The 24,907-nt window shown below is 47.7% G+C and overlaps 1 protein-coding gene across 1 annotated transcript; it reads left to right on the top strand.

The window, feature by feature from the left end:
* The first annotated feature begins 394 nt into the window (after window positions 1-394).
* LOC133848522 (E3 ubiquitin-protein ligase HUWE1) lies at window positions 395-24,762 on the top strand. Its single transcript, XM_062284139.1, has 17 exons — window positions 395-547; window positions 2,112-2,659; window positions 2,745-2,984; window positions 3,047-3,540; window positions 4,144-10,165; window positions 10,370-13,412; window positions 14,534-15,217; window positions 15,850-16,169; window positions 16,236-17,432; window positions 18,356-18,491; window positions 18,560-21,253; window positions 21,737-22,126; window positions 22,205-22,393; window positions 22,458-22,779; window positions 22,851-23,016; window positions 23,404-23,594; window positions 23,662-24,762. The coding sequence occupies exons 2-17, from the start codon at window positions 2,393-2,395 to the stop codon at window positions 23,762-23,764; spliced, it is 16,458 nt and encodes a 5,485-aa protein (XP_062140123.1). The 5' UTR covers window positions 395-547; window positions 2,112-2,392; the 3' UTR covers window positions 23,765-24,762.
* The last annotated feature ends 145 nt before the right edge of the window (window positions 24,763-24,907 follow it).

Here is a 24,907-nt window from a genome sequence, read left to right as displayed (position 1 = left end):
AATTTTTCACCCAGAGAATATTCATCTTTTGTATATAATATAATAAATAAAACAATATTTTAATATAAGCATATCTATTTGGAGTCGTAATATAGCTCAATTGAACCAGTTGGTATTCAATAGTAAAGAGCTATGAACTTTTTGGTATATTTATATGGGCTTTCAGGTTTCAGGTTCAACGTTTTGTTTATTTCAAAATTGTTAAAAAAATAAAATAGTTATTTTTAATGAAAGTAAAGTCTTCGTTAATTTACAATTATTGAAATTTATTCAATAATTAAATGTATTTTTATTAACAATTTGCCTCTGAAAAAAGATCGATGTTTCCATCGATGTTTGTTCAAGTTCATCGATGCCTCGATGTTCTCATCGATGTTTCTCCACCTCTACAGTGTTGTTTCTAAAGTATAAATATAAGTGTGTAAGTGCGTGCTGAAAGAATTTTACAAAACTGAAATTACAAATTGTTCAAACGAAAATAAGAACGTTTTTGATCGACAAATAAGATAGCACTTTAGGCAGCAATATGCTGCATTCTAATGTAAATGTAAGTAACTGCTCAATTTATATGCGAAATGCAGGCGCTGTGCATTTTCTGTGGTCTGCTGTGGCAATCGCTGCTTTTTTTTTCTCTTTTTCTTTTTGTTACTTTTCCAATTTTTTTTGCGACTGCACGATTATTTTGATATTGCTGCGGTGCCTTTGGGGTTTTTTTCACACACAAATGTGTGTGTTGTGTATGTGTATTTAAACGCGAGTGTTGGAAGAGAGTGAAGAAATGAAAAAACGCCATTAATTTTTTTGTAAAAAACAAATGGAAATATAAAAAAAGACTATACAGGCTGTTTTGCACTAAACACATTCATACATTTACATACATGCACACAGATGGACGTGCTTGTGTGTGCGTGAGTGACCAAAGGCATTTGCCTAAAAAATGCAACAACAATTTTGTAGTGCAGTGAATTTCGTGCAATACACACACGTACATTTGTTGCTAGGTTTTTTTGTTCGGCGAATTTGTTCGTTTTTGCTGTGTTGTGGTTGCAGCTGCTGCTGTCGCGGCGAAGATGACACCAACGACTCCGCTTCACTCGCTGTTGCTATTGTTGTTGTTGTTTATTCTTAAGTATGCAGCGCACACATGAATAGTAAAGAAAACAAACAAGTTGCGGTTTACATAGTTACGGCCAACAAAAAAATAAATAAACATTATTTTGCAAACTCATTTCTTAAATGATGATTGACTACAAAATTGTTAATAGTGGTACTACCAAAAATATGTTATAAATAAAACACTCTGAAATCACGTTTTATAAATGAAAAAAAATGTCTGTGTGTGTATATACAAAAAAAGAGAAAAAATGAAATAAACTTAAAATGGACGTTTTGCCATTTTTTTCCTTTTTATTGGTGGTCGCAGCAGACACTTGTATGTGTGTGACAGTGCGTATGAGTGTGTTTGGGTGCAAAACAGCTGATGTTTATCGATAACATTAGCAATTCACACTCTGCACTTTTGCTGCGCTGCTCTCACTCGCTCTCGTTTTGCTCAACCACAATAATTATTACTTGTTTGACAAAGAAGCTCTGCAAGTGCTGTGTGTGTGTACATTAATTTATTACAAAAAATACGAAAATAACAATTATTAATTTAGTGCGCGCGCGCTATTTTCTTTTAGTTCTTCCATATATATGTATATTTTTTTCGTGTGTTCGCCATTTTGCTGCCAGTTGCAATTCGCTGGCAATGTGTGCTTAGTGTTTTTGTTATTATTGCTGCCAGTTGAGGCGAATTCAAGTTAATCGACGGCGGCGACGACGTTGTTGTCTTCGCTTCGTCGTCGTCGTCGACGTCGCGTCGTTGTCGTCGCGTCGCTCGCCACAGCTGACGACTTTTCGCATTAATTTCATTTCGTTTGAGTTTAATGTGCTGTCAAAATTGAATTTTTATTTTGTTATTTTTGATTATTAGTTTTCTTCTTTTTGTTTTTGTTCTTTTTTTTTACGAGATTTCATTGTGCGTTTCATTGAGTGTTGCAATACAATAATTACGCATTTTCAGTAAGAATTTATTTATGACTTGCTCGTTTCCTTTTTTGTCATTGCAGTTTATTGAAGATATCAACGACGTATAATAGAAAAAAAAACAACATAAATAAAAAACTTGATGCATTGCAAATAATTACCAACTCGTACGCATATATATTAACCATATATATATATATATATATATATATATACATAAATATAATAATCAAAAAGCCCGATAAAATACAAAAACACAACTGGCAACTTGATTGAAGCAACCGCAAACGCACGGCGGCGTCGGCAGCTGACGCAGCAGCAGCCGCTGCAGTCGCAGCAGACGTCGTCAGCAGCAGCAGCAGCCATGAAAGTGGATACGGTGAAATTGAAAAAAGGCTCCTCGGAGCTGACAGCCGAATGTCGCGAATTAATCGATGAGCTGACCAAACGACGCACACGTGCCGAACTCCTTGAGTTTCTGGACACGGTGCACGTGTGGATCTATGGCAAATGTGAGCTATATCATTGGATCGAAATACTCGATCGTTTCGATAAAATTCTCGAGGAGGCAGCACGACATGTTAATGCCAATGAGTTTGTCCTGCAATGCGACACAACATTTCTGAATACGGTGAGTGTGCATCATCACATGCACGTGCAATTATCAATTTATCAATATCGTTATCGTTATCGAATTGAAATTTCCGCTCTTCTAGGATGTTACGTTGCTGCTGCATGTGCTGAATTTCACCACATTGCTTATTGAGCATTCGTTCTCGCGCCATTTGTACAATTCAATTGAGCATTTGACGCAGCTACTGTCATCACAGAACATGGACATTGTCCTCGCCGTGCTCAATTTGCTGTACATGTTCTCGAAGCGCAGTAATTTCATACCGCGCTTGCCATTCGAAAAAAAGGAATTGCTGATTGTCAAACTGTTCAACATAGCCGAGGTGAGTTATCGATTATATACTATTCTACACAAGTTATCGATAACATTTACATTTGTATTTAGCGCTGGGGCGATCCAAACTATGGCTTGTCGCTTAAGGATTGCTGCATTGTCGAACCCAAATTGGAGTTTCTCTATCAGCTGTGCATCGATTATGTGGATGAGCATGGTCATGCCGCACAGCTGGAAATACCGGACATGATGGATCTATGTCATAAAGCGGCCGCGCCCGAGGTTATCAAAACCATTGCCGGCCAGATCTCAAAACCGAGTGAGGCCATCAAAATGCGTATTGCGCATCGTGTGCGCCTCATCTGTGGCTTCAACGATTACAAACTGCGGCTGCAGTTCGTTCAGGCTCGCCTGCAAGCTGTCTCCATTCTGATCTATTCGAACGCACTGCAGGATAACACCGATAAGGTGCTCTACGCTGGCTTTGGCGAGGAGCTGTGCGAATTGATTGACAAGGAGGATGTCCATCTGGTGGAGATACGCGCTGCCGTGTTGCGCACGCTCACATCGATGCTCCACTTTGATCGGAATCCCAGTGTGCCACGGTGAGTTCTGGTTTCGTCTGTTTGTGCCTAGAAACATACCATCTATGGGATTCTACGAGTTAGCGGTACCAAATTGAAGAGTTATATAATGTGGAATAAGTTGTAAGATTGTCAGAAGATCATCTTACAAGCGTTAGAATCATAAATGTTTATAGAGATTTGAAATCAGTAGTTAGTAAATATTTGAAATGGTGATTTAGGATAGCATTTATGTATTTACTCATTGTTTGGCAACTTACAAATTAAATGAATAGTGCAAAGAAATTAGGTAGTAAGTTTTTGCACAGTTTTTAAAATTCAAGTTGATGTTTACATGAGAATTCAATTTGGCAGTTAGAATTGATTTTTGGCTAGTTGCTATTACTTAAATGAACTTATTTGTCTTGATATTGGCATTATTTTGCAGTAGATTTGCAACTATAGTTAGTTAGGTTGGTAAAGTAAAACTTTGCTGCAACTATTAGAATTGAAATAATGATTACAGTTCTTTATTGAAATGAGATCAGCTAGAGCGACTAAGACCTTCAGGCTAAAACGCTGCTACTAAATTGTTCTTTTTTTGTTTTGCTAAAATTCCTTTTTCCTGTTTCGGTTTTTTTTTAGAGCTGGCTCCCGTTTAATGAAGATTGTGCACTACACTGGCGCAGAGCGTCAAGGCGGCACATTGCCATTGCTGGTGCGCGATTGCATTGATAATTTGACGACACACGGATTAACCGAACGCTATCCATTGATCTTGGCCACATCGCTCTTCTCGCTGTTGTATCATCTGGCCAGCTATGAGCTGGGCGGCTCGGCGCTGGTTAAAAGCGGGATGATGCAGTCACTGTTGCGTGTCATCAGCTGGCCTGGTGTTGATCTGGAGCACATCACATTTGTGACACGCGCTGTGCGCGTTATTGATTTGATTACGAACATTGACATTGCGCGTTTCCATCAGAATAACGGTCTCAATGTGTTCATCGATCGTTTGGAAAAGGAAATTAAGAGCTGTTGTCGCGCCCTCGCCGAAATTGGCATCACACTCAAAGAGTCGACGCTGCGCGATGAGCACGGAATGAATGATAAGCTGGATAGTTCATTGGAGCAGGCCGATGATGATGATGCGGCCACCGAGAATGCATCGGTGGCCAGCGGCAGTGCATCGCCGCGTCGTGACAATTCCAGCAGCGATGCCAGCGAGCACGCCCAACGTGCCTATCGTGCTTTCATGGAGAACGATGCACAACAACAACGAGGCGCTGGCAATGCTGCGGCAGGTGGAGCTGCGTCAGCCAGTTGGCTGGATCTTGGTGGAGCACGCAACTTGGATGCGGCTGCAGCTGGTGATGCAGCTGCTGGCGGAGCAGCCGCCTCAGGAGCAACTGAGGCGACACCGGAACGTGTCGTTCAATATCCGGCAAACAGTTACTATGCCCGACCGCTGGCCGAGCGCAAAGCAGAGCTATCCACGCAGCTGCCAAGCAGCCTGCAGCCGAAGAAGCCCTCGTGTGTGACACAGCGTGCGGCGCTGCTCAAATCAATGCTGAATTTCCTCAAGAAGAGCATACAGGATCATGCGCATTTCAGCAATATGCGCAACATCATGGAGACGAGCTTAACGCAATCGCTGCGTCACATTATCGCCAATGCGGAGTATTATGGTCCATCGTTGTTTCTGCTCGCCACCGATGTGGTCACCGTTTACGTCTTCAACGAACCATCGTTGCTCTCATCCCTGCAGGACTTGGGCATCACCAGTGTCATGCTAAAGGCGTTGCTGCAAAAGGATGTGCCCGCAACACGTGAAGTTCTTGGCTCGCTGCCGAATGTATTCTCAGCGCTGTGCTTGAACGAACGCGGTCTCTTTGAATTCCTATCGTACGATCCGTTTGACAAGGTGTTGAAGGTGCTGCTATCGCCGGATTATTTGGTCGCAATGCGTCGTCGTCGCAGCTCGGATCCGTTGGGTGATACGGCCACAAATTTGGGCAACGCCATGGATGATTTGATCAAGCATCATCCGTATTTGCGTGCCGATGCCACCGAAGCGATTGTCCGACTCCTCAACGAACTGGTGCGTCTCGGCTCCGATCCCAGTTTCATTTGCTGGCGCGCCAACAAGGAGAGCAGCTCAACGAGTGCCGCACACAGCGCAGCGCCATCGACGCCTTCGCCCTCCGCCATGGTGATGGTGGCTGCCGGGCCGGTGTTGCAGAGTGCTGCCGATAACAATGATAGCAGCGGTGATGATGATGACGATGACGATGAAATGAGTTCGGCATCCCAACAGCAGCAGCAACAGCAACAACAACAGCAGCAGCAACAACAACAACAGCAGCAACGCGTGTCGCCTGGAGCCAATCGTCAACAGCAAGCGGCAACCATAACAGCAGCGGGAGCAGCAACAGCGACAGCGCAAGCAACACCAGCTCAACAGCAACAACCGGCACAAGCGACCACAACAGCAACAGCTGCCACTGCAGTAACAACAGCAACAGCTGCAACTCCCACAGCAACAACAACAACTGTGGCTGCCGCTGTGGCAGCGCCAACAACACCGCAACCGGAACGTGAAGCCATACCATTGATTGACTACATACTGAACGTGATGAAGTTCATCGAGGCGATCTTCAGTAACAGTCCCAATGGCGATCATTGCCGTGAGTTCGTCCAAAAGGATGGCCTCACACCCATCTTGCAGCTACTCTCGCTGCCCAATCTGCCCGTCGATTCGCCCGTTTCCACCACCTCCCAGGCGGTGGCGAATGTGTGCAAAGCGATCTTGAGCCAGGCACAAGAGACCAAAGTCCTGGACGTTGCGCTGCGTCAGCTGGCGAACATTGTGGCCCAGCTGAAGCCACTGATCAAGCACTTTACCTTTCCCGGCGGAAGTGTGTTGCTCGCTGAACTTGTGTGTTGTCAGCGACTCGAGGATGGCTTCTCGAATGCCAACTATACACCGATCTTGCACAACATGAGCTTTGTCCATGGTTATGTGGTGATGTTGGTGCACTTGTGTCGCAATGCATCGACCGAGATGCGCACGGTGCTCCTTAAGCGTTGGGGCGCCCAACGTGAGACGGGCGTTCAACTGTTGCAACAACTCGTTCAACTCTACATATCGTTGGTGTGGGAGAGCACCATACTGTTAAATCTCTGCTCGGATGAGCCCACTCAGCATCCGGATCTCATTTGGGATGAGATTGCCGCACAAATGTCCGCCGCAGCTGGCACCGCCGATCCCCTAACCGAGGCGGAACTCTCCCGGAAACTGGAACGTGCTGCCGAATTTCGCACGAAATACACACCCGAGGAGCAGTTTCGTTACATCAAATCCCTGCTGGCGGCCAGTTCGCGTCTAGGACGCGCTCTCGCCGAGCTGCTCGGTACACTCGTCAAGCTGTCGGTGGGATCGCCGCAAACGCGTCAGCGACGCATCAATGATATGATTAGCAACATTAACAAAGTTCCTAGCCCCGAGGCGCGTGAAATTGCCCGCATCCTGAGCTCCATACTGGTGAATGGCTTCAGCCACGAGAGCATTCTGCCCAAGCCGGTGCCGAAGCTCAAGCTGACGTTCCTCATCTGTTCGGTGGGCTTCACCGGTCCGATGTTGTTCGATGACAAACGCAGCGCTTTCCATCTGATGATCTCGCAGTTTTGCGCAGAAAACGGTTTAAAGGCCTTCTTCGAGATGTTCTATTGGGCACTCTCCCTCGATAATGTGTCGCAAAAGTTCGCCTTCGATCAGTGGGCGGCACTCGATGATCTGATGCAATCGCACGAGGACGACAAACGTGATTGTCCCGAGGGAACGGGAGAATTCCTGGACGCATGGCTGCAACTGCTCGAAAAGATGGTGAATCCACGGGCGATGCTCGAGTCGCCGTACACAATGAGTCCGCGGGTAAATTATGTGCCCTTTGAGCCGGTGTTCTATCTGATACACATCCATCAGCTGGCGATGCAGGCGCTGCGACGCATCTGGTGTCGTCGTCCGATTCCGAACTATGGGGCGAGCATGTTTGAGACGATCATCTTGATACTGAAGCATTTGATTAAGTCGCATCAGATGCTGCTCGATCGGTATCACGCCCGGATGCAGGAGATTAAATTCGAGAATCTGTACATACGCAACACGGACGAGGGACTCAATACGGATCACATACGCACGCTGACGGACATGGGCTTCAGTCATTATCACATCATTGAGGCGTTGCGGAATAATGCTTCGCTCGAGGAGGCAACCGATTATTTGCTCAACAATCCCGAGGCGGGCAATTCAATTCAATACAATTCAACGCAGGCAATGCAAGTCCAACTGGGAGGAGGGCAAGCCACAGGAGGAGGAGGAGCTGCAGCAACGACAGCAGCACCAACTACCGGAGGTGGTGGCTCCACATTGAGCTTGTCACAGGGCAGCTTTGCCTCGAATACCGCCGTCGCTGGCGACATGGACATCGATGTGGAATCAACGACGCCCGGCAGCACCGGAGCAGCATCGCTGGACAATGCGGATGTGTCGCAACAGGCACAACAACAGCAGCAGCAAACGTCTTCGTCGTCGTCCAACAGCAAGTTGCCCAACTCCTCGGCATCGGCGTCATCATCGTCATCAGCGAATGCGTATGATTATCGCCAGTTGAAGCTGATGCCACCGTTGATCTTTGATCGCTTCTGCGATGAGGCAGTGTCGCGTGCCTTTGAGTTCATGGAGGCGATACCCGATACGGTGAACAGTGCAGCGGATCTCATAGCGGTGCTCTATCGTCGCTTGAATCACCTGAATCGTCAGGTGTTTGTCACCAATTTCGTGCGCAACATCATCCAATGGGTTGACTTCACGCTGCAGCTCTTCGAGCCGAACGCAACCGGAACAGCAACGCCCAAGGCGGGACGATTGGAGGAGTGCTTGACGGGCATGACAGCGACTCGATTGTTTGTGCGCCTCAAGACCTCGACCCTGTTGCTCGAGGAGAACTACAGCGACTTGCATCGTCCGCTCGTCGAAGCGATTACCGCCCAGGATGCGATGGTCTCGCTGGTCAAGCTGCTCGATTGCATGAGCCAATGGCTGCTCGAGCAATCCCAGTTGGAGCAACAGCAACGGGCGACGGTGCCGCGTTGGCTCCAGAATCTGGTGGACCTGATCGATGCCATCGATAGCATTAGTCACATACTGCAGCGCAAGGCGAACATGCGTGCGGTGAGCAGCGATTTGTGGCGTTGGTATGACGCCTCGACGGGCAAATGGAATGCGTATTCGGATGCCAACAATGAGCTGATACGCAACGCTTATGCTGCCGGTGAGCGTTGGCTGCACATCAACATCGGGCGGCAACGTTGCACGGTCAGCTTCAATTGCATGACCCAAGTGAGCGAGGCGAGCGGCAGCCATCGTCCTGTGTATCCGGCGTTGAAGATTTGTGAGGCAATCAGTCAACTGCAGAATCCGATGGCTATGCACAAGGTGGAGAATGTGTTGAATCGTGTGGTGCGCACCGCCAGCGATGGCAGCGGTGGCACAACGCATGTGGATGAACTGGTTCCACTGCGACAGCTCATCAACTTTAATGAGCCACCAGCGGCAGAGACAACAGCAGGAGCAACAGGAACAACAGCAACCACAGAGGAAGGAGCTGCTGAGGAGAGCAACGAACCGTTGCCACCGCCACCGCCTGCAATGACAACGCGCAGTAAATCGCGTCAGAAGAGCGCTGCAGCTGCCAAGGCAGCCAAAGCAGCCGCCGCAGCAGCGGCTGCCAGCAACACTGCAACATCAACAACAGCAACCACAAATACAACAACAGCCACAACAGCGATCCCGAAACGCACGCAGAAGATCATATTGAACGAGGAGCATGTGGGTCTCAGTAAATTCGATTGCAATCGCATCATTGGCAGCATTGTCGCGTTGTTGCAACCTCCGCAGCTGTTGCACCACGAGACCAAATTGTCCCTGTTGCGTCTCTGCGCTCGTCTCACACGCAACTATGCCAATGCCCAGATGTTTATACGCTGCGGCGGTGTTCGTATGCTGCTCCAATTGCAGCAATCGTGCAGCTTCATGGGCTTCCCCACGTATGCCATTATCATCTTGAGGCACGTGTTGGAGGCGCCACCGGTGCTGCAGGAGGCCATGGAACGTGTGCTGGGCATGCGTGCCGCTGGCATTGTGCCCGTCGGTCATCGTGATCTCATCTATGTGCTCACCCAGGTGTCGACGGCGGTGTCGCGTGATCCGCAAATCTTTGTCGCCGCCGCCAAGGAGATGCTCAAGGGCGAGTACATGATCAATGCGAATAGCAATAATCTCGTCGACGATGGACGTGTCATGGTCAAGTCCAAATTTGGACAACAGCCGACGGCAGCAGCAGCAGCATCAACAACGACAACAACAACTGGCACGGGAACGGGCGCCACGCCAAAGGACTCAAAGGAGAGCGGCAGCAAGGACGATCTCAAGGATGATCCGCTTGTGCAGTCATCGGTGTCGGTGCTCAAGGAGCTCTTGTTGGCTCTGGTCCAGCCATGTTGTCACTATGGCGGCGCCGCAGCGGAACAGCCGCTGAATGCCGCCGAATTGTTGCAGCCGGATCAGCCGCCAGGCGCGGCAGGAGCAACAGGCATCCAGGATGATGAGGTAAGAACAGTTGTGACAGTAATACAGTAAATATTTGAATAGCTTTCTGAAAGTGAGATGAATAACTTGCAACCCGTTTTTGGGGGTCACATTCAACTGGTCCGAATAATTGCCACACATCTTGAAATTACCATACAAATAAGAAATAACACAGAAAAATAGTTGATCATTAATCGTTAATCTACTCTCTTATGTCTCTCGTAGGATCCCTCGCCCGCTGCCAAGAAGTTAACCGGTGGCAATCTGGGCAACGCTCAAGCACAAGCTGCCGGCGCTGGCGGAGGAAGTGGCGGTGACAAATTCGAACCCTGCTGTTGCACATGGCACATCCCGACAAGCGCACACAGTCACGCGAAGCCGACGCTGTCGCGTGCAACGCTGCTCAAACTTCTGGCGGATGCGACACGCGCCTATCAATCGCTGGTGCCCCGAGTGCTCCTCTCGCACGTCTATGTGCCCAGCGATAGTCCACTGATCACCCCGGCTAGCGGTGGACAACAGACGTTCCTCGCGGTGCTCCTCGATCGTTTTCTGCCACTCACCCAGCGTCAGCATGTGCCCGAGGTGAGCACAATGGCCCGGGTGCTGCTCTGTTCGCTCTCCGATTGCTATCAACAGGCGGGCGTCCAGCAACAGGTTGCCGAGGAGTTGCATGCGGCCGTTGCACGCGCCTTGGCTCAACCGGATTCCGCGGAGAAGCACACACGTTTGCAGGTGCTGATGAGCCTGTTCCCCAATCTGATTGAATCCCCGATGCTCTACGACAAAGTGCACATGCATCGCAACACGATGTACCGGGTGCTGTTGCGTCAGGGTGTCATGACCTATCTGACCAAGGTGGCACAGTACAAGGATCTATCCAATCACAATACGCTGAGCACCCTGGGCGCCATTCTGCGTCCCATGGAGATTCTGCTGCGCTTCAATGTGGCCACAACAACGCTCGGGTCGAAGCGTATACTCTTTGGCGGCGCCAATTCCGGCGGCAATGCGGCCAACAATGGCAACGGCAGCGCCGGAGGCAATGGCAATGGCTTAGCCGGCTCCAATACGGTGAGCGCGATCATCAATCGACGTCTGTATCCACGTCTGGCGGCACGTTCCGCAGTGAGTGCGGCTGTGGAGCGAACGAATGGCATTGGCAGCGAGCATGTGCTGCGCGATATCATAAGGAACGTGTTGTCGGATCGTCGGCACACGTTTGAGTTCATCTTCAATTCGGATGAGATGGCTGTCGATTCGGAGGATTCGGTGCCGCCCCTTGGCGGCGGCGGCGGCTCAATCTCCGAATCGAGATCATCGGCTGTGGCATCTGCGGCAGCAGCCGCTGCGGTTGCCCGTGCTGTGGCAGCTGAGAATAATGCACCCGGCATTATGGGTGGCGGTAGCAGCAGCAACAGCAACAATGCGGCTGTCATCGATGTGGTCGATGAGCGCAGCAATGTCACCGATGGCGTCGAATCGGCTCAAGTCGCTGCAGCGGCAGCCGCAGGAACAACAGCTGCCACAGGCAGCGCTCCCGGTGGCTCGGCAGCTGCTGCTAGCGGTGGCGGTGGCGGTGGTGTGCGACCGGTGCTCAATTTCGATCAGCTGTGGGACGATTTCCTGCAATGCGAAGGCTTGTTCCTGACATCGCGCAGCAACAGCAGCACAGGCGCAGGGGGAACTGGAAGCGGAGGCAATGGCAACGCCGGTGGCAGCAACAATGGCAATGCCAGCGGCAGCTCGGGAGCTTCCACGGCCGCCCAACAGAATGGCAGCAATGCAGCAGGCGGTGGAAGTGCAACGCCTGGAAATATTGGTGATCCGCGATTGCGCAACAGCAGCTCCGTCGATGTGGATGTCGTTGGTGGCGGCGGAGGCGTCGGCGGTGGTGGCAACAATGCCTCGGTGGCCGGCAATGCGGTGGTGGTAAACGATGCGGCCAGCGGTGGCGGCAGCGGTGGTGGCGGTGGCAGCGATGGTGCCTCCACATCCTCCGATACGGGCGGACCTCCGCCGGCTGTCGTGCGTACGACGCGTGAGATGAACGCTTCGCTGTTGGGTGATGTGAGCACCTCGGACTCCGATTCGGAGGCATCAACGGAGAACGATGAACGCAACGCCGAGGAGGAGGACGACGATGACGATGATGATGATGACGACGCTGCCGATGAGGATGTCGATGAGCACAGCGAAACGGATGTGGATGAGGAGCGACCACGACAATTCATCGAAGTCTTCGATCACATCTATGAACCCGAGTCATCCGAAACAGCATCGAACGATGAGGATGTGGATGCCGAGGACGATGACGATGAGGAGGACGACGACGATGATGAGGACGACGATGTCGATGATGTTGAGTCAACGGTCGCCCAGGCAGCCAACGATGTGGCCCTCATCGATCAGGTGTTGGCCCAAGTAAATGGCGGCAGCTCATCGGCTCCATCATCGGCTGCAGCCAATTCCAATAATCGTCCGCGTCGCAGTGCGGCCATCGAAACGAATGGCGGCTTGATCGGAGGCATTCGTCTCGATGGCAGCGATCATCACTCTCGGGGCATGGACGAAGCGACCCGGGAGGCCAACAATTATCTGTACGAACGCTTGGGTGGCGACAGCAGCAGTCATGTGATGCCGCAATCATCGGCCAGTTTTCGTGTGCGCATGAACAGCTCGATTGCCCTGCCCCTCGATATTGATGTCAATGGCGGTGGCGGTGGAGGCGGCGTCTCTGGTGTTGCCTCATCATCTGGTGCTGCCGGTGGCTCAACACGTGGCGGAGGAGGCGGCGGCGGTGGCAATTCGGCGTCAGCCAATTCGGTGGCAGCCGCGTTGCGTTCGTCGTCGGACTCGTGGATGGCACCGGACTTTAATTTCATTGGCAGCGGCGCCGGCGGCAATGCGACCGATGTCAATGTCAACGCATTCCTGCCGCCCGCCATCATCCAAATGGAACGCAATGCTGGCGGCGGCGGAGGAGGCGGGGGCAACGCTGCTGTCGGTAATCCCAATATGAGCAACCTGCTGGACGAACAGCCGCCCGCTGCAGCCGCTGGTGCGGTCAATGGCGGAGCGGCTGGCAATGGTGCAGCTGGCGGAGCGGGCAACTCGGCCGCTGGCAATCATCCCAACAATAACAACACACTCTGCACGAACGGCGTGCGACGGCGGCTGCTCTACTTGGATCAGCAGTATTGCGTCTGCATGCCCACACACCAGAATCCCACGGAGGAGACACAAATGGAGATATTCACACAGGATGGTGAGTGTCAGAAACAACGGAGAGAAAAGACTACTCTCATTTTCCGTTATTAGTTATATTTGCCAGACTATCTGGTAACTCGTTTAACCGCCTAAATTAGATAGTTAGTTTATTTAGGATAACTTCACAATTTATTGGGCGAAAAATTAAGAGAATTCTATCCTTTTTTCACTTCATTTATGTCAAATGCACTTTAAGGATAACTGTAAATTAGTATCCTAAACACATCTCAGTTAACAGCCTAAATTAGATAGCAAGTTTATTTAGGATAACTGCACAACTTATTTGAGAAAAGAGAATTCTAGCTTTTTGCACTTTAAAGATAACTGCAAATTAGTATTCTAAACACACCTCAGTTAACGGCCTAAATTTGAATTCAAGTTTATTCTAGTTTATATTAATTGCATTTGTATGACAACTGCCCGCATTTGTTGGGCCAAATTATGCAAGACAGTTAGGCACATTATGCTGTTAACTAATCAGTTAACAGCATCAATACTTAAAAGAATTCTAGTTTGTTTCATTTAATTTATAAGTTATTATACTATACTCTCAACTCGCTTAAGGGCCACAATACTTCAGATACAACAATGAGATAAAGAATCAAATTAATGCTAGTTTAATTTAGGATAACTGCAAATTAGTATGCTATACACTTTTACATGACTTAAAGATAAAACATGAAATTAATGCTAGTTCAATTTAGGATGCATTTGAGGCAGTTAATCACTTGACGAACTTGGCTTAAGGCACAAAAGAAAGACTTCAACAATTGGCTCTAAAGCGAAAAATTGTCAAGTGAGGGAAAAATAATTTGCTATTCAATTTTTCAGGATATTTTTGTGTTCTTAAGCGATAAAATAACGCGCTAATGCAATGTTTGTATTAAAGTATTCTTATTAGGTAGCAAATTCGATAAAACAAAAAGGCCGCTAAGCGTGATAGTTTGCTTTGCAATCTATAAATGCAATTTTAAGGATAATTTTTGTGGTGTCATATATTTTGAAACAGAATTTAAATACTCAACACTTGGTAGATTAGAGTAAACTAATTTCTCGATGAAGAAAAATGTTGATTTTTGTATTGCCTTTGATTCTAACCTGGTTTTTGCCATTCTGCAGCACTGCACTGGTGGCTGGAGGAGGCCAAAGCACTGGACATGGAAAGCCAGACGGATGCCTGCCTCTATGCGGCGCACTTTCTGCTGCCGCATCTGATCAAGGAGCTGAAGGCGGCGCATCAGCAGCGCAAACAGGAGGAGGCCAGTCGTCAGGCGGCCGCCGCAGCAGCCGCGGCTGCAACCGCAGCAACATCGGCTGCATCCGCTGCCACCACCACAGCAACAACATCGAGCAGCAGTGGTGGAGTGATTGCGCCAGTGCCGGCAAGTGCGCTGGGCATCAATGCCGGGATCACAACAACGGCGGGTGCAGCGGTGACAACAGCGGCAACAACGCCACACAATACACCAACCGTAGCAGCAACACCCGCCTCATCGCCCGCGTCACAAGTGACAACTCCGACAACAACAATGGGAAATACAATGCCAACGGCAACAAACAATTTCCGCAGTTCAATTCCACGACTGATACCCTCAATGCAGTTTGTGAATGCCGCCTCCTTGGCCACAACAACAACCACAGCAACAACAACAGCAGCAGCAGCCACAACAGAGGCGTCGACACCATCGCCGCCGCCACCAGCAACAGGCAGCGACAGCAGCATGGTCTCAGCAAACAGCATCATTCAACAGACACTGATGAGCAGCGGCGGCAGCAACATTTATCCAATACCAGCCACAGCATGTAAGTTGCTCCTTTTTGGACACCACTACAGATAAGAGTTAGCTGAGGGGTTTCACCTCGGATTTTGCATATTTTGGAGAGCGAATTTAGGAAACTGAATTTCGATAATATTTAAAAAACATTGCTCAGCACAAAGTTAAAATAAGTAAACATGCTAAATCAGTCCATATATATTATACACATCTAAATATGGTAAATGACGCCAATAATTAGGTATAAGTCACCAAAAAGTTGTATCTTAACCTAAAATTCAGCATTGTCAGCTTAGAATATTGCGTATTATTATGTAGAGAACTCATTTAGTAAGACTTAAAATATTACGTATTTAAATTAAGGGAATTCATTGATATATTTGGTATACACATTCAAAATACATCATTTTGGTTGATAATCTGGTATATTTTGAATATGGTAGTATATCAATGTACCAAATACACCATTCGGCATATTGTTGCATTTTGTCTGTCTATTAATTTTATATCTGTCTGTCCATCACTTAGTATATTTTATACCTTATATACCAAATATATCATTTGGTAGTTTAACGCTATATTTAAGAGTAATACTGCACTGTTCTGCTTTGATTCAAGATCGTTATTGATTCCCTCTCTCTCTCTCTATGTCTCGCTCAGCTGCTGGCGATTTGGTGGAGCAACTGCGTCCACGTCAGCGTCACAATCCATCGCGCCTTCTTGGACGTCAGGGCATCTACAATATATATGCCGAAATCGATTTGACCAACGAACAGGAGACACCGCCAGCATATCTTGTTGGTGGCAACGGCAACGGCAGTGGTAGTGGCAACGGCGGAAGCGGAGCCGGAGCTGCTGCTGCAGCACCGCTATTTGCCAGTGTGTTGCCACCGCCGCCATCAAGTGCGACAACACGACTGCCGCCGGTGCCGCATTTCCCAGCCGCCGATCGATCTGCTGCTGGCTTACTGGCACTACATGTGAGTTGGAAGAAGCCATCAAAAATTCAATTTGAAGTATGAATATTTACATTTACATCTTTGCAGAATGCGGATCGTCGCGCGAGAAACGCATTTGCGAACATATCGCGTAATGTGCCACTGAGCGGACGCGGTGGCAACGGCGGGGGCGGAGGTGGAGGGGGTGGCAGCAGTCAACGTGATTTGCCAGCGCGACTGCAGCGACTGTCGCAAGCGATGACCGTGCGTAGCAGCAGCGGCAGCAGCAACAATGCGGCTGGCAGCGATCTGGATGAAGCTTGGCGTGAGTCGCCAGTCCGTTTGACTAGTGCTGATATGAATTTCCCGCTCTCACCGTCGCTGGAAATGAATCTGAATTTCCTTGAACCACAGCAACAACAACAACAACAGCAGCAGCAACAGCAGCAAATCGATGCGTTGCCAGAGCCCATTGAGCAATCGCCGCCAGTGGTGCAATCGCCCACAATTGATACGCAGCCGGTGCCGAGCAGCTTGCCCACGGTCAGCATCTCTGAGCTGGCCGCACAACTGATGGCAACCAGCGACCAACAGCAGGCGGAGAATAATGGCAACAATGAGGAGACAACAGCAACAGCAGTAGCAACAACAACCCCAGCAGGAGCAGCAACTGTTGCTGAGCAAGCAACGCCAACACCAACTGAAGCAAATATTGTGGAGGCCGAAGCAGCTGCTGCTGCAGTGGCCGCTTTAACTGTGCCACAATCCGAAGCACCGCTGGAACAGCAAACGGACGAGCTGTCCGCAGCTGCAGTCTCCATTGATGTCGCCACCAATACCGTGGATGCGGATGCCGATGCCGGAGCAGCCGCTGCAGCTGCAGTTGGTGAGACAGCCGGTGCTGTTGGTGGGGCCACAGCAGCGGTTGCTGCGACGGCTGCCGTTGTCACCGACATGAGTCCCGAGGTGCGTGCCGCTTTGGGGGATCTGGAAGTGCCCGAGGGCGTGGATCCATCGTTCTTGGCCGCTCTGCCCAGCGAGATGCGCGAGGAGGTGATACAGGAGCATTTGCGGATGCAGCGCATACGTCAACGTGCCCAGCAGAATGCCATACAAATTGCACATGATTCGCTGGTCGAGGTCAATCCCGAATTCCTTGCCGCGTTGCCGCCCAACATTCAGTCGGAGGTGTTGATGCAGCAGCGCATTGAGCAGCAGCGTCAGGCGGCGCAGAGCGCCAATCCCGATGATCCCGTCGACACGGCTGCATTCTTTCAAAATCTGCCCGAGAATCTGCGTCAAGCGGTGAGTAAGAAAAAAAGACTACGGAAATTAGACACACATGTGACTCGCTTAGCGGCCACTTTTATATGTAGTATCCAAATTCATTGAAAAGAGTATTTCAAAATCATTAAAAGAACACAGTGAAATTATAGTAAGGTTTACTGAAGGTTCTCTTCGCTTAGCTACCTAATTATATTGAGTCAGCTGAGGCCGTTAAGCGAGATGTGCGTTTAATACAGCAAAATAGCCTAAAATTGAAGTAAAAGTCGAGTTTAAGCGGTCAAATTTAGACACATCTCGCTTAATAGTAGGTTTAGCATGTATTTAGCTTACTTAGCTATGTGGTTTTTGGCAATCAGTTGAGTTTGTTTAGCGAGATAATAAGGAAATATACAAGAGAAGAAGTAAGAGTGAAATGTTAGTTAACGAAGGAGGATGCTTGCTTAATGGGCACTCTAGCAACTTAATGTTTATGTGCTAAGCTCTAAATTTATTCAAAAGAAACTAAGACTGTTAAGTGAGATAAGAATGCAAAAAATAAATAGACATGAGAGAAAGTAATATTCGAATTTCCGCTGTCGAAGTAAGAATCTTACTTAACGGCCAACTCTAGACTTAATGCTTATGCACTAAGCTGCTCATATCTCTCAGAAAACTAACCTAAACTAAGAAAAAGCGATATATAAATGAAATAAATCAAACATGGTTAGGAGGCTAGTTTTACATCGTTCAATGGACACTAGAGACTTACCTAAGTTCCTCTTATCTTCAAAGAAAACGGAGACCGTTAAGTGAGATGTAAATGTAATAATCAAACATAGTTTTCTAGTTTTATCTCGCTCAATGGTTAAGCGAGGTACAAATGTAATAATATGAACATAGTTTATAGTCTAGTTTTAGCTATCAATTTGCCACACTTTAATAAAAACCATTTTCTCTTGCAGATCTTAACGGACATGGAGGACTCACAGATTGCCAGCCTGCCACCCGAGCTGGCCGCTGAAGCGCAGTTCCTACGTCGCGACTGGGAGTCGCGTAACGGGACACGGATTGATGCGCATCCACCCACCAATGCACTGTGTAAGTATTAAGCTCAAATCACAAACGATCTTCCCCCACACTAAATGCTTTGTATCTTTGTGGTGTAGCACGCTTCCAGTCGACGCTGCAGAACCTGGACGAGGCACGCTGGCACAGCGCCATTTGGTACGATGCCAGTGGCAATGCACAGCCGCAGCATCATCAGCACACGACAATTGTGCATCACCATCACATTGCGCCAAACACGGGCAAACCACTTGCCCTGCTCATGATGGAGGATGAGAATATACTGCTCGATCCGGACTCGTTGGCCACGCTCTTGCTCTTCTTGTTCGTCGAGGATCAAAAGGTGAACAGCGTGCGTTTGCATCGCGTCATACGGAATTTGTGTCACCACGAACCGACACGTGATTGGATTGTGAAAGCATTGATCAGCATCATACAGAAGACGAACGAGGATAATTCGAATTTCGGGGCGACGGGCAACAAACCGGAATGGCTCAAATTGCGTGTAGATGCGGCCTTCGGGTATAAGAGCAACATCTTTCTGATCAATCGTCTGTACGATGGCAGCGCACGGAGCATTAGCATTAATCCGCAGGCAGCACAAATGATCGTGCGCAATTGCCTTGATCTGTTGTTTGTGCTTGCCAAGCATTATCCATTCAGTTTTCTGCCCTACAATCGTGAACCGAAATCGCGCAATCGCATGTTGAACGCTGTGTTCAATATGCAACAAGCAGCCGAAACGGCAGCGGCGCCGGCAACCGGGGATTTGCGTTCTCGTTATCATCGCTATCAGATTGCCAATCGTTTGCGTGGCTTCCTCGACGATCATCAGTTCCATCAGCAGCAGCAGCAGCATCAACAACAGCGGCAGCAACAACAGCAACAGCAGGCAGCGAACTTTAAAGCAACGCCACCGTTGGACGAGGCGCCTTCGACATCGAAAGCAGCTGCTGCCAAGGCAGCAGCCAACGCCAACACTTCGACGTCGTCCAGTTCCAAATCAACCATTGCCTATCAGACGAATGCGCACAACTTTTGGGACGTCGTCCTCAACATTGATCGCCAGACGCCGGTGCGTTTAGCGAACGTAGCGCAATTCCCGCTCACCTCGCAGCCTGCGTGGAAGTGGCAAACGAACAACAGTGACTTTTTGTCATTCAGCGAATCACCATTTGGCCAACTGCTCGAGATGTTGCCCTACAAAGTGATCTGTCGGTCGCCGCACTTGACAGATATGCTGGTCAAATTGCTTGCATCGCTCAGCGTTGATTTGCCCAAAGAGGAGGAGCAGCAAGCAACACCGCCGCCACCACCTCCGCCTCCGCCGCAGTCGCAACAGCCGGTTGGAGCTGGTGCACAACTGGAGGAGCAGCTAATGCCACCGCTGGTGCCCATACAAACGTATCCCCTAGCCGAAGATCCGCTGGCCGTCGAACAGACGTCGCAGGCATCGCAGCCGGAGCAACAGCAGCAGCAGGCGGATGAAGAGGAGCGCGACGAGGAGGATGACGATGAAGAGACCGAGGAGGATGACGATGAGGAGGAGGAGGAGGATGACGAAGAGGATGAGGAAGAGTTGCCAACGGCAGCAGCACCAACTGCTGGACAATCAGCGACGTCAGCAGCACAATCAGCGACAGCAGCAACGCAACCGGTGTCGACGAAGCCGCGTCGCAAGATCTATGCCAAGAACTTCTCGCAGCTGCAGCTGGTGATTGAGGTGCTGACACATCAATGTGGCACCACCGAGGGTCTGGACAATGTGACCAAATTGATTGTCAATCTGACGCAATGCTCGCAGGCCTCGAACGCCATCTTCATACAGTACTTGACGGCAGCCATACTTGGGCTGGCGGAGGAAGTGCGTCAGGCCATCCAAATGCTGCTCAACGAGATACGCGCCTACAATAATCAAACGGCAACGACGACAACACCTCAAGTGGTTGCCGGCAGTTCACAGCAGCAAACGGATGGCAGCACTAATAAACCGAGTGGCAGCGCCGCCTCCGCTTCGACCTCCGCCTCCGCATCATTGCTGTCCAATTTAACCGTCCACGAGGGCATGATGCAGGATCGCTTCACATCCGAGGCTGTCATCATATCGGCACCGAAGAATGCCAAACCAACATGTGAACTGCAGCTGCCGTCGATGAAGAAACTCATGTCCAATTCATCCGCTCAGCCATATTTCCTGCGCACTCTCAAGATCTTTATGCAGGTGCGCGACATGTATGAGCTGCAAAATAGTCACAACAACAGCGAAGAGTTGGCTGCCAACGCAGCCGCTGCTGCTGGTGTTGGCGGTGGTGCTGTTGGTCAGGAGGATATTGAAATTGCTGGCGATACACCGCCACCACCACCGCCTCCTCCGCCACCGCAAGCGAACGCTTCGAGCATGGACACCAGCGATACGACTTCCGCTAGCAATAGCAACAGCAGCAGTAGCAATGGCAATGGTAATGGCAAACCGGCTGCGAAACCCACACTCAGTCAGATTCTGTGTCTGGACGTGCTGTGGCACACGTTGAGCGAGTGCCTGGTGGCTCTGGAGGAGTCCAAGGATGAGTTCGCTGTGCTCGTGCTGCAGCCCACCGTTGAGGCGTTCTTCCTCATCCATGCCTCGCATCGTGTCACACCCAAGAAGCCGGGACGTGGCTCAACCGGTGGCGGAATTGGAGGTGGATTGCGCGTTGTGCCGCCAGCGTTGGCCACCGAGCATCACAGTCCGCAGCTGGACGACACGAACAGCAGCAATGGCAGCAGCCAGGCACATAATTCCTCCAGCTTTGAAGGTGAGTAAAGTGTGCTTCAATTCAATGCAAACGTTTCACCTCCTTTGCTCTTAAGCGCCACACTGTTTAATGCTGTGTTGCCCTTAATTAGCTTAGACAAACACTAACTTAAATGCCACATTACATTTATGACTATAATTTGAGCCTAGACAGACACTTAAAACGAGATCTCATTAAAATGCAACGAAAACCTAGATACGTTCCTTTTGTTGGATTTAAAGGTTTTTCACTTAAAGACCACATTCAGAAATATTCCCTTGTTGCTTTTAAAGTCTGAACTTAAGCGCCACATTCGCTTTATGTCTACAGTCAAAAATAATGCAAGCTCACTTGCTCACTTCACTTAGCATATTTTCGCTTAGCTAGCTGTTTATTTTTGCAATCCCAATTGAGACAGTTAGCGGAATTTAAGCTGTGTAGCCTTTTAATGACTATGACTAATAGTTTATCCTACTAATACTTTTCTCTCTCTCATTCTGCCAGATGAATCCCGTCTTCAGGATGCGGCAACAAGCACATCGAGCTCATCGTCTGTGGTGCTGACAGCGCACGAGCGTCAGTTGAAACAAGATCGCCAGAAATTCCTGCAATTTGCGGAGAAACATCGCACGGTGCTCAATCAAATCCTACGTCAATCTTCCACGCATCTATCGGACGGTCCATTTGCAGTGCTCGTCGATCACACTCGCATCCTCGACTTTGATGTGAAACGCAAGTATTTCCAAACCGAATTGGAGCGCCTCGATGAGGGCATCCGACGGGAGGAGCATACGGTGAGCGTGCGACGCGTCACAGTGTTCGAGGACTCGTTCCGTGTGCTGTATCGCTTGGGTCCCGAGGAGTGGAAGAATCGCTTCTACATTGTGTTTGAGGGTACGTAACGAAGGAAGCTTTAACTTGACACTTTAAATCTCTATCTCTATTTAAACGCTTCCGCTTTTCTTGTTGCAGATGAGGAGGGCCAGGATGCAGGCGGTTTGCTGCGCGAATGGTATGTGATAATCTCCCGCGAAATCTTCAATCAGATGTATGCCTTGTTCTGCGTATCGCCGGGCGATCGCGTCACCTACATGATCAATCCCTCCAGCCATGCCAATCCCAATCATCTGAGCTACTTTAAGTTTGTCGGTCGTGTCATAGGTGCGTATTCTCTGTCTCACTCTAATTCGATTACTAGCTAATGCTATCTCTCTCGCTCTTGCAGCCAAGGCCGTGCATGATAACAAGCTGCTCGAGTGCTATTTCACTCGCTCGTTTTACAAGCACATCTTGGGCAAACAGGTTAAGCATACGGATATGGAATCGCAAGACTATGAGTTCTACAAGGGACTCGACTATCTGATGAAGAATGATATCTCGACGCTGGGCTATGAGCTAACCTTTTCAACGGAGGTGCAAGAGTTTGGCGTCACACAAATCCGTGATCTCAAGCCAAATGGACGCGACATTGCCGTCACCGAGGAGAATAAATTTGAATACGTGCAACTCGTCTGCCAGCTCAAAATGAGCGGCTCCATACGTCAGCAGTAAGTGCCATCGACATCCATCTTTATCGATTGAAATGGTTGTTAATTCCTACTTCCCTCTACCTTTGCAGATTGGACGCATTCCTGGAGGGCTTCTATGACATTATTCCAAAGCATTTAATATCGATATTTAACGAGCAGGAATTAGAGCTTCTCATATCCGGCCTCCCAGATATTGATATTGAAGATCTAAAGGCCAATACCGAGTACCATAAGTACACATCCAAATCGGCGCAGGTAATTATCAACTATAGAATATAATACTATACTATATTATACTGTGGTTTAATAAACTAAATTTGTTTCTATACTATTTTATATTATACTGTACTATTTTATACTATACTAAGGTACATTTGTTTCTATAGTATTCTATAATATTCTTTTACTATATACTATAATCTCTAACTATATAATATACAATAATAAAATACTGTATATATATACTGTATTATACTTTGCTGTACTATATAATACTATGCTATATCATATACTATATTCTACTATACTAAACTAAATTTGTTTCTATACTATTCTATATTATACTAAACAATACAATACTATACTATCTATTATAATATTCTGTACTGTATATAATACATTTCTTTCTTTCTTTATTCACAGATTCAATGGTTCTGGCGCGCTTTGCGCAGCTTTGATCAAGCGGATCGCGCCAAGTTCTTGCAATTTGTCACGGGCACTTCGAAGGTGCCACTGCAGGGCTTTGGCTCGCTGGAGGGCATGAATGGTATTCAAAAGTTCCAGATCCATCGCGACGATCGCTCCACAGATCGTTTGCCCTGCGCACACACCTGGTAAGTTAATTGAGGCGGTCTTAGCAATGCGATTTACTTAATTATCTCTTTTTTCGTTGCTTTTCAGCTTCAATCAATTGGATCTGCCCATGTACAAATCGTATGACAAGTTGCGTAGCTGTTTGCTCAAAGCCATACACGAGTGCTCCGAAGGATTTGGCTTTGCCTAAGCGGCGACAACAGCAGCAACCAGTCATTAGCATCAACAACAGCGAACCAACAATATTAACAATATAACAACAACAGCTGCCATCGAAGCAACGACAACAACAGCCACATCAACAACAACAACGGCAAGCAACAATAAATAAAAAACAAATAGCAACACTTACACACAATTGTACACAAAAGCAACACACACACATGCAACACTCACAGCAACAGCAACAACAGCTACAGCTACGTGCAACAATTCCTAAAAGATAAAAGCGACGACGAAAATGATTAGAGAACAGCCACTGCAAATGTGCTATAAAGAAAGCAACAACAGCGACAACAGCAACTGCAACAGCAACAACATATATACAGTACATATTAGTTATATAGTATATATAAAACAATGTTGAATTAATTATTAATTTTCGCGCGTATATTATATACAATATATATACATACACACACTCTCACACGCCTCCACCCACACACACATATATATATATATATTTCTCGATATATATGTATATACAAAAACACGCATATATATATTTTCTTAAATTTGCAAAAAAAGAACGTGAACCACAACAAAAAAAATGAAGTGAGAATGCAACATAAAAGCGTAATGGAAAAACAAAAGCAACATTCATAATGAAAGCGATGAAGAAAAAGAAGTTGAAGAAGTATATCAAGTCAAGGCGAGAGAACGTATTTGAAAGCTGTTTCTGATTTTCTACATTAAGTTTTTTGTTTTGCAAGACCCTATTTTTGAGAAAATTATATAATATATAATACGATAATATGATAATAATAACACTAAATGAAACATAATTAATATATATATATTTTATTTTCCTAAGTGAAGTAAATGAAAAACAAAAACAACAACAAACAATGGAAATAACTTTGATATGTGTGAAGCAAAGCAAAATGCATTAAGTGCACATTACGCTTTGATTCTTGTTTATATATATAAAAAACGAAAAAAAAAATAAAATAAAACTAAAAAAAAAAATGCACGAAAAATCTATGAAAATGAGAAATGGAAACGGTATTTGACGTAACTATAAGTCTATGTTATGCATTTTATGTTTATCTTTTTAATGAGTAAAAAAAATTTAACTTTAAATATGAATGAATGTGAGAGAAAGAGAGAAGCT

The sequence above is a fragment of the Drosophila sulfurigaster genome, chromosome X (assembly GCF_023558435.1).
Source record: "Drosophila sulfurigaster albostrigata strain 15112-1811.04 chromosome X, ASM2355843v2, whole genome shotgun sequence".
NCBI lineage: Eukaryota > Metazoa > Arthropoda > Insecta > Diptera > Drosophilidae > Drosophila > Drosophila sulfurigaster.
Note: the sequence above shows the minus strand (reverse complement) of the source record. Positions and strands in the feature narration are given on the sequence as shown.

Bases quoted from the DNA above. Each gene is read 5' to 3' on its own strand.
- LOC133848522 (XM_062284139.1), top strand. From the start codon at position 2,393: ATGAAAGTGGATACGGTGAAATTGAAAAAAGGCTCCTCGGAGCTGACA. The intron at 22,127-22,204 runs GTACGTAACGAA...TTCTTGTTGCAG, and splicing joins CTTCTACATTGTGTTTGAGG to ATGAGGAGGGCCAGGATGCA. The intron at 23,017-23,403 runs GTAATTATCAAC...CTTTATTCACAG, and splicing joins ACACATCCAAATCGGCGCAG to ATTCAATGGTTCTGGCGCGC.